The sequence below is a fragment of the Physcomitrium patens genome, chromosome 2, assembly GCF_059467195.1.
Source record: "Physcomitrium patens ecotype Gransden chromosome 2, ASM5946719v1, whole genome shotgun sequence".
Lineage (NCBI taxonomy): Eukaryota > Viridiplantae > Streptophyta > Bryopsida > Funariales > Funariaceae > Physcomitrium > Physcomitrium patens.
Window position 1 is genome coordinate 16,473,842 of NC_143411.1, and position 10,186 is coordinate 16,484,027.

The 10,186-nt window shown below is 34.9% G+C and overlaps 1 protein-coding gene across 1 annotated transcript; it reads left to right on the plus strand.

Annotated features, from left to right (window-relative positions):
* The first annotated feature begins 1,387 nt into the window (after positions 1-1,387).
* LOC112277549 (glyceraldehyde-3-phosphate dehydrogenase A, chloroplastic) lies at positions 1,388-3,807 on the plus strand. The gene is made up of 4 exons (XM_024510019.3): positions 1,388-1,485; positions 2,060-2,173; positions 2,270-2,571; positions 2,760-3,807. Exons 1-4 carry the CDS (start codon positions 1,432-1,434, stop codon positions 3,508-3,510), a joined length of 1,221 nt encoding a protein of 406 aa, XP_024365787.1. The 5' UTR covers positions 1,388-1,431; the 3' UTR covers positions 3,511-3,807.
* The last annotated feature ends 6,379 nt before the right edge of the window (positions 3,808-10,186 follow it).

The following is a 10,186-nucleotide window of genomic DNA, read 5'->3' on the forward strand; positions in this document are numbered from 1 at the left end:
CTCATACATTACGGTTAGTGTGGCCTTTATTTCCTAGGACGCAACTCGCAATTGGCTCCCTCAACTTTTGGGTTTTGTGGTCAAAGACAGTTGAGTGGAGATAAAAAAAAAAAAAAAAGAAAAAAAAAGAAGGTATCTGCGCTCCTCCAGAGGACTGACCTTTTTCGAAGATAGTTTTCCTACTACTCGCCAAGCATTGGCCAGCGTTGGTGCGAATGAAAAGTTTCATGATTTGGCTGCCAAATTTTTTAAGGAGTGTGGTTGTGGATCTGTGAGCTCGGAGTGGGGATCACCTGCACTGGAGCTGTTGCCACGCATCATCCTCCGAGGTTTGTTTGCCTTATGGTTGTTAGCTGAATTGTGGTCCACAAGAGCAGAGTTGGGTAGAACGTTCTTCTCGGCCGCAGTTTTTCATCTTTCCTGCTGCTTTTATCTTCGATGCCCTCGTGCTACCTTCTCATTCATTCTATGTACAACCCTGTCCCAACTCAGGCTTCTTTTTTACTTCTTACATGAGTGTCCTTCATCAGTACATGGCTCGTTAGTGCTCCAAAGCCCCTAAAAGTAAAACAGAATGAAATGAAACGATGAATGAATGACTTGCCTGAACTCTTTTTCGCAGAATGTGACAGTCTTTCATTCTGTGTTTCCCTGGTCAGATAGAGAGCTTAGAGAATCCTTACAAAATACATGTTTATCTGCATGTAAATGGACTAAATTTACTCGCCATTCCCTTTAAGTCAGATGCAACAACCGGTGTGAAAAACAACGAAACAATGATTTGGAAGTGGATGCTATGTATGTATGTATGTATGTATGTATGTATGTATTTGTTTTCTCTCAAAAAAAGGTTGTCAGGCTGATTGATCAAATCAAAACAGAAAACGGTGCTTGAAGTAACCTACTTCCACAGTTATATTTGAACAATATCCTCACAACTCTAAAACCACTGTTCACAATTTTCAGTCATGAGAATCTGACACCTCTGAACCAAGTTCAGGCACAAACTGCTCCAATAAAATTGAGCATCCAGGCCAAGAAATGTCTCCGCAAGTCCACCACAGGCGGCTTCGCTGTTCGACGGAAAGAATGAATTCACCATGACGAGGTGGGGGGAGGCTCTGACTTGGAATCATTAAATGGAAAAAAAGGGATTCAAGTAAAGCAAACAATGTGTGCTGCACTCATCCATCAACCAAAGATATCTGCAGCTCAAGTATCCACGGCGAGCGTGCCAATTGCCAGTTAGAGGCTCCGCTGAGCCACGCTGTGAATGGAGGAGACATAGCCAATCTTATCTCGTACTGGGCCTCGCTTGTGGCTTGGAAGACTCTCGCCAGCATACATATCAGGCACTCTGCATCGCTACCTCCCGTAGCTTTTCTGAATCGCTCTACCTCACCTCGTCCACGAATCCACCCCTTCGCCACCATGGCTGGTACCGCGTTCACCGCGGCCACTGTACCCAGCTCCGCCTCCCTCAAGGTTCGATTTGGTATCCCATTTCGGCGAATTAGCTGATGTAGGTGCTCACTGGCATGGTGTAGGTTGAAAATCCATCACAGAGGTTAGTGAATAATGTGATTGTGGGCAAGTCGACAGCGTTGCGGTTCGCGACGAATCAAATCACTTGAGAACACTTGGCTTGTGAATGTGGAGATTGTAGTTGGTCTTAGAATCATTCAGGACGAGCGCACCGTGAAATTGCACAATGCGTGAAGCAACGTTTATGTTACCGGGAATCGGAACGGGGATGTGGGTCTGTGAAGTTGTTGGTCTCTGCGTTGCTGTATCAGATGGATATCGTCGATCAATGCCTGCGTCTCGATTGTTCGTGAACACCAGCGACGTCTTTGTGTTTGTCTCAACTCGATATTGTTTTAGTTATCTCTTTTTGTACTTTGCTAGCGAATTAGTTGACAATCCCGGGGCAATTCCGGTGTAGTTTGAAAGAAAAAAGTGCATTTCAACAGGAGAAGGTTGTCGCTAAGTTAGGCTTGTAATAGAGCGAGTAATTGAAGACTTGAGTTGACATTGACTGCACGGGTGGCTCCTGCAGGTCGCGGGATCCAATGGGTTCTCGGACTTCTCCGGTATCAAGAGCACCAGCGCTGTTACCTTCGGCAAGCGCTCCGAGGACCTCGCCTCCATTGTCTCGGCTCAGTCTGCTGTGGTATGTACCTATCTTTTAAGATAATGTTTCATTGTACTAATACAGCCACTTGCTCCAAAGCCATAATCGCTGACATTGCCGTACCGTGAATTGCAGTCCGCTAGCTCTGGAGCTAAGAGGGCCGTCACCGAGGCCAAGATCAAGGTCGCCATCAATGGATTCGGACGTATCGGACGCAACTTCGTCCGCTGCTGGCACGGCAGGAAGGATTCGCCCCTCGATGTCGTCGTCATCAACGACACCGGAGGTGTGAAGCAGGCCTCTCACTTGCTCAAGTACGACTCCATGCTCGGAACCTTCGACGCCGACGTCAAGGTTGAGGGCAACGACGCCATCAGCGTCGACGGCAAGGTTATCAAGGTGGTGTCCGACAGGAACCCACTCAACCTGCCCTGGGGGTAAGTGCCCATGTGGATTCTCTGGGTGTCATTGATTCTGACTTTGCACATGCCGCAGATGATGAAAGGAAATGCAAGAAGCTATTAGTGTCCATCGAGCAGGGAGGCATTTGTGGTTCCTAGTCCATGGCTGGGAGGGTCACATGAGTTAGTGGCGTGATGGAACTGACATTGATGATAATTGGCAGGGACATGGACATTGACCTCGTGATTGAGGGAACCGGAGTGTTTGTGGACGAGGCCGGTGCCGGAAAACACATCCAGGCCGGAGCCAAGAAGGTGTTGATCACCGCGCCCGGCAAGGGAGCCATCCCAACTTACGTGGTGGGAGTGAACGAGAAGGACTACAAGCACTCTGACAGCATCATCAGCAACGCATCGTGCACGACGAACTGCCTGGCACCGTTCGTGAAGGTATTGGACGAGAAGTTTGGGATCATCAAGGGCACCATGACGACGACCCACTCGTACACCGGTGATCAGAGGCTGTTGGATGCATCGCACCGTGACCTGAGAAGAGCGCGGGCCGCAGCTCTGAACATCGTGCCGACATCGACGGGAGCCGCGAAGGCGGTGGCGCTGGTGCTGCCCAACTTGAAGGGCAAGATCAACGGAATCGCGCTGCGTGTGCCGACGCCGAACGTGTCGGTGGTGGACTTGGTGGTGCAGGTGGAGAAGAAGACGTTTGCGGAGGAGGTGAACCAGGCATTCAGGGATGCGTGCGCGACGGAGGAGCTGAAGGGAGTGTTGGCGGTGTGCGACGAGCCATTGGTGTCGGTGGACTTCAGGTGCACGGACGTGTCGTCGACGGTGGACTCGTCGCTGACGATGGTGATGGGCGACGACATGGTGAAGGTGGTGGCGTGGTATGACAACGAGTGGGGATACTCGCAGAGGGTCGTGGACCTCGCCCACATTGTCGCCGAGAAGTGGCAATAGGTTTTCGTTGACACTTATAAAGGTTGTGGTTTCCTTGTGTAGCTGCTGGAGTATCCCGCAGATTCTGAAATCAAGTCTGCGACTCTTTCACATGCATAGCGTTGTATCATGCAAAGCGTCTGTAGAGTAGGTTGGGTGTAGAGAGAGGGAGGGGGGGATGTGTGTGCGTAGATGCGTTTTTCGCTTTCGCATGACTACAGACTCTTCCTCAAGGGTAGAGCATTGCGTTAATTCATTGAATTATGCCTATCATGTAATCATTCGTCGAAGTAATCTATCCTGCAATTTGTCTACAAAGAGATTCCGAATGGTTTCCGGGATTTTTTCTCTATATGTCTTAGTGTGTTGTTGCTGTAGGATCACGATTGTATGAGGATGCTTCCGCGCTGAGACCAAAGCGCTATTTCAATCTCATCTTTAACTAATGCACTATTTTGCAGAATTGTGCATATTTTAACCTCTGCCACTGTGTGCGAATACCATAATTGGTAGGATTGAGTTCTCAGCTTTCGTCGTTGATTGTGAGTGACTACACACACCAAACCTCACATGATTTGAAACGAAGTCTTTGCTAGAAACTAAGTAGCATTAGAGTCCAGCAGTGTTGTAATATGGTGTTGTGGGTGAATGGCATGAACTGCTCCTTGTCTGTTGAAAACAGCAAAGAAATGAATAATCAGTCGATAAATAATATGAGTTTTTTGACACAGTTGCGAAGCTGGGAGCGAATAACTCTTCTTCTGGAATTGTGACACAGCTCTGTCGAGAGGATCTACGGCTTAATTTCCATTGCCTCTACACAAAACTCATTTCAGTCAATCAATTGTTGATAATTTTTATTGAAGAAAAGATAGAGCTCCTTTGAGGTTTGTACACCTCTGAATCTATTTTTACTACGTAGTTTTGAGTCATAAAATCTTGGAAAATGAAGGGACAACAAATTTATGATTGTAAAATTGTTACTTAATTGTGGAAACACTGAAGTGCAACTTGAGTTTGCACTCATAAGAGGAATCAAAAATCAAAATTTTGAAACTTTGTGCTGGTTTACTTCGGAAAAGAAACTATATATATATATATATATATATATATAAATGGTTTCGAATTTTACATAAAAATTCTTCTAGCCTTTTGTATTTGAATATTTTTTTTTTGAGGAAATCATGTTTATTGAAGCATTTATTGATTTTAAGAACTCAATGTTTTTATTCATAATGTCTTCTATTGATTCATTCTTTCTTTTCTTTTTTTACAACTAATTTAAAAGTAGCAAAATTTAAAAATCAATATACAACTGGTCTTTGCAAAATAAACATATTTCATACATTCTATTTATACCATTTATTTTTAATATTATATTACAAATATTAGTTTTTATTTTATTTTATGTTTGAATTTTTTGTTTTTAAATAATAAATTTTGATAATATATTTGTAAATAAAATCAATATAAGTTAAAATATACTTGAAAAATAGAACTAATATTATTGTAATTTCGTCTTTTTAATTTAACTTTAAAAATCATTTTTAAGCCAATTTTATTATATTAAGCTTCATTTCAAAAAAAAATCTATATATATATATATATATATATATATATAAGATTTCTATTACTCAATTTTTAAACAATATTACAAATAATTTTTTATATATAAAGCAACACTTTTATAAGAAAATATGAAGAAGTATATTGCTATGGTAGAAATTTAATGAAACAAATACAAATGAGGTTGTTGGCTAGTTATAGAGGATTTTAGAGAACTAATTATTCAAAATAAATCTCCCATCTAAGCTTTTATATATTAGAAGTCTATGGTCTAATTATATTAGCTTTTTGGTGCAAATACACTAAAAATTAGTTCAACTATTGTCATATGGATATTTGACTTTTTAGGCCACATAACAACTTAATAGATTGTAGTGGCTGTAGATGCTATGGTAGCTATTCAACCATGTATTGACTATAGTTGACAATGTAAATTTAATTATCAACCATTGATATCATTCAATTAGCCATAAATCATTAACAACATTTCTAATACAAATTAATTATATAAATAAATATTCTTTTAATACTCCTACTTAATAACTTATTAAACAAATTAAAGTTTATGCTTTTGATTGTCTCCTTGAATTTTCAATGTGTCTTATTAGTTAGATCTTTGATTGGAATATGCACAACTATGTCTTAAGTTTTGCAAAATACTACGTCAACGTTGTGATCTTCTATTTTTTTATGAACAAAGTGATGTTGAATTTTAATATGCTCAATATAGGCATAAAATTTAAGATTTTTAGAAAGAAAAATTTAACCAATGATTATCATTAAAAAAATTATAATATTTTCTTGAAAAAAAATAATATATTTGAATAATTTGTAAAGCCATATTGCATATATAGTTGTATAAATAGTTGCTATATATTGTGCTACGATGGTAGAAAATGCAATTGTTTGTTATTTCTTGCTATTTCAATTGATTGTATGACTAGCCAATTCATATATATGTATGTATGTGCGTATATATATATATATATATATATATATATATATATATATAATTGTATAATGTCAAGTATCAATTTCTCTCGCATAATGTGCATTGCAATATCTAATCACTTGCACTTTCAAAGAACTTTTACCATATTATACGACATCTATTTTATATGCCTTTGAATTATCAAAAAAAATTCTTAATAACTATCTAATATTTTGGCCTATGATTTGTCATGTATAAAATAAGAACTTCTTATTTATATGCAATATCAAGTCAAATACATATCAATGCATATATTAGATTGTACAATTTACTTTAATAAGATATATTCTTTATTTCTTTAATCTCTTTCTAAATATAACTACATATATCTTTTAATAATTTGTTGTTTGAATTCAAAGATGTAATCAATGATTTGTAATCTTCAAATATCTTCTTCAAGTGTGTGTATGTATATATATATATATATATATATATATATATATAATTTCTTATAATTTATATGTCTAAGATGTTGACGACTTTGGTCTACTATGCATTTGAAAAGTTATTTATATTTTAACATGCACCTCACAATTTTATTAATTTTTAATTCTTTCATTTTACAATTTTATCTAATTGAAGCATATTAGGCATCAAAAATTACCTTTTAATGTCACGTTACTTATAAAACTGCTAGAAGATATTGAATATATATTCATTATCATTGTTATTGTATAATTTTTGAATCTCTAAGTCCATTTGTTTTTAAACTAGAGCCTTAAAAATCTTAAATTAATCCAAGACTTCTAACTTTTTTTTTAATAAAATATACAAAAGTTCTCCTCAAAAAGTCATTAATTATTGTAACAAAATATCATATTGATCTTTAAGATGTTATCTTTATAGAAAAATTTACATCAAAATGTATTAATTTTAAGGTTATGAAAAAAAATTTAAGGTTTTGAAATCAAATTTAACATTGATACATATCTTGGTTTTATTATTTATTTTCAATGCTACATTAGAAGTTGATACTATATATTCTAACACTCTTACTTTGTTATTGGTCAAAATCTTTCAATCTTAATGATTTTATCAACGTGTAATGTCTATTCTTTACTAGTGCCATTGTCAACAAATTAGTAAGCATGTCTTTTGTTGTCATATTACATATATTCTTATTTAAGAATGTACTAGGCACCTAATTACAAAAGATAAGTAGAAATGCAACAACAATCCTACCAAATCTCATAGAGTCTTAAATAAAATTTAAAGAATCTTTAATATTCCTAGTCAACCTTTAATCAATCATAAATAAATTGAAAAGAAGTTACAAAAGAAATACAAAGAAGTTATAAATTAATTTCAAAAAAAAAAAAAAAAAATCTTAAAGAAATGTAAAAAAAATCTTTAAAAAAAATACTAAAATAGAAACTTTTAAAAAATAATAAAAAATCTTTAAAAAATATTAAAATTAAAAATATTAAATAAATCTTAAACATATCTTAATCAAGCTCTAATTTGATTCTATTTAAAATTCTAATGAACCTTAACCAAATTTTAGATCAAATCTTAATTAAAATCTTAATTAAAATCTTAATGAACCTTAATCAAAACTTAGATTAAATCTTAATGAAATCCTAGTAAAATCCTAATTAAATCTTGGACAAATCTTAATAAAATCTTAGTTCAATCCTAAAAATTAAATCCTAAATCCTAGACCTAGTAAAATCATAAATTCTAATAAAATCCTAAATTTTAAATCAATCCAAATTAAATCCAAGAAAAACTCTAAATCTTAAATAAATCCTAAACAAACTCTAATAAAATCATAAATCCTAATATTTAATCAAATCTTAAATTAAATTCTAAACAAATCCTAATTAAATATTAAATATTAAATATTAAATCAATTTTAGTCAATCTTAAATCTTAAACAAGTTCTGAACAAACACTATGGTAGATTAAAAATTCAATAACTAATACTTGAATCATTAATTATAAGTCAAAAATTTCAAAGTATTTATTAACTATATTATTAAAAAAATATTTGAAAAAGATCATACATACCATTTGTAAGAAAAGCTCTCAAAACTTCTCACTTGTTGGTTGCCCTCCTTCTTCGATTTGAATATTAATCTTTCAACAAAAAAATTTCTTATTGAATTATTTAATTAATCCAAAATTTGGATTGTATATAGATATTCAAGTCTAAATTGATCTTACCAATTTTTGCTTCAAACAAACTTACAAATATTGCTACATTACAAAATCTCTTATTGATCCTAAATCTCAATTATTTTAGACCATAATCTACAAAAACTCTTGTATTCTTCAATCTTAGTGCTCAATTGATTTCAAATTTCTAACATATATTTATAATAAGCACTACAACAAATTATCAAATTTTTACTTATATACATATTATAAAATTCAAAAAAATCTTCAAATCAATAGACATATTTTTATTTTTTAAAATCTAAATCTATTAGGGACCATATTTAAGATAAGGATTCAAGACCAAGGAATGGAGTTAATTTGATATTAAAACAAAAACTAGATAGAAGGCCAGAAGGTCATGGCTAGACCACAAGAAGTGAGTTGTCAAGATTGAAGATCCCTTGAGCCTTGACTCCTATATATACATTAGGTCCTAAGAAGTTTCTTGAGAAGTTTTTATGAGGTTTGAAAACAAAGTAAGCCTAAGATCCTTCTTTAGCAACTTCTTAAATCATCTAAAGCCTCCTAGAACCTTTTAGGATCTCCTATGACCTTCTAGAACTTTCTTAGAATCTACTGAAACCTTTCAAAACCTTCTGGAACCTCCTAGAATCTTCATGAGCCTTCTTAGAACCTATTGGTACCTTTTAGAACCTTTTAGAATCTTTTAGATTCTTTTAGAACCTTTGGAAATCTTCTAGAACCTTATAAAATCTTCTTCAGTTGTATGTTTGTGACATCATCTCTTCTTCTAGCTTCGAGGTCTTCGTGAAGCAATGTTGTAATAAGCTAATGTATGTACAAGAAGTTGAAGATTCGTTGCATGGTATCTGTTATATATTCTAATTTTTTTTTGCAAGGTAAATAGTTCATAGGTCCTTGTAGCCATCGATAGTGTCCCAAGCATGAACTTTGATATCTTCATTATAGAATTGTCCTGCAAACACTCCTTCTAGACGTCCTTCATAAGCAGGTTCTACCTCAAACTCAATTACCAATGACCTATTACTTGGTATCTTTTGATGTCTTTGTGGTTCAAGTAGTTCTTCATCTTAGGGTTGTCTCCACGAGCTACTTGGTTGAGATGGTATAATCAGCAAGGCATCTATCTCATAACTATCCATATCATTTAAAGTAGACAAGACCAAAAGAATATAAACAGGCTATGGTTGTGAATTCAAACTACTGACTTATACTATTCTAAATATTTGACAATAATTGCCTCTTCAAAGGTTGCCTCTTCTCTTTTTTTATGAGGCAAAGAAATAAGAATCTTCATGGTGAAGCCATCTTACTAAGCTACTATTTTTTATTTTACCACTTTTGGTCTAGATGGATGTCATTGATGGAACCTTTGAACCTTCATTTGTGCATTTAAAAGGTTGCTAGCTGGTTCCCATGTACCATTTTTGATATCATATTCACACCAATGGATCAAATATTCAAGCCTTCCATGTCTTATCTTTGAATCTAATACCTCTTCTACCTCAAATTCAACATGATCATTGATTTCAACTATATGAGGTAGTAGTTGTCTTTGACCTGGTATGTTTGATTCTTTATATCTTTTCAAAAGTGAAACATGAAAGACTGGATGAATCTTTATAGATGAAGGTAATTCAAAGCAATAAGTTACGTAATTAATTTATTTTTGAATCACAAATGGTTCAAGCCTTTGGTAGTTTAATTTATCACATGGCCTATTGGTTTATATATTATGCCAAAGAAGCCATACTTTGTTACCAACTTAGAATGGAGGATGTTCTTTACTCAATTCATCTACCAATGGCTTATAACGTTGTTGAGCCCTTTCTAGGTGAGTCTTTATGGTTACTTGAAGTTCTACCATGTTTGTAGCGAACTCCTCTGCTGCTAGATTTATCGACTATGAAGGTCCTATTATATCTAACTTTAGACGATGACCGTAGTTTGAGTAGAATGGTATTTCCTATGTAGATGGATAGATTATATTATTATATG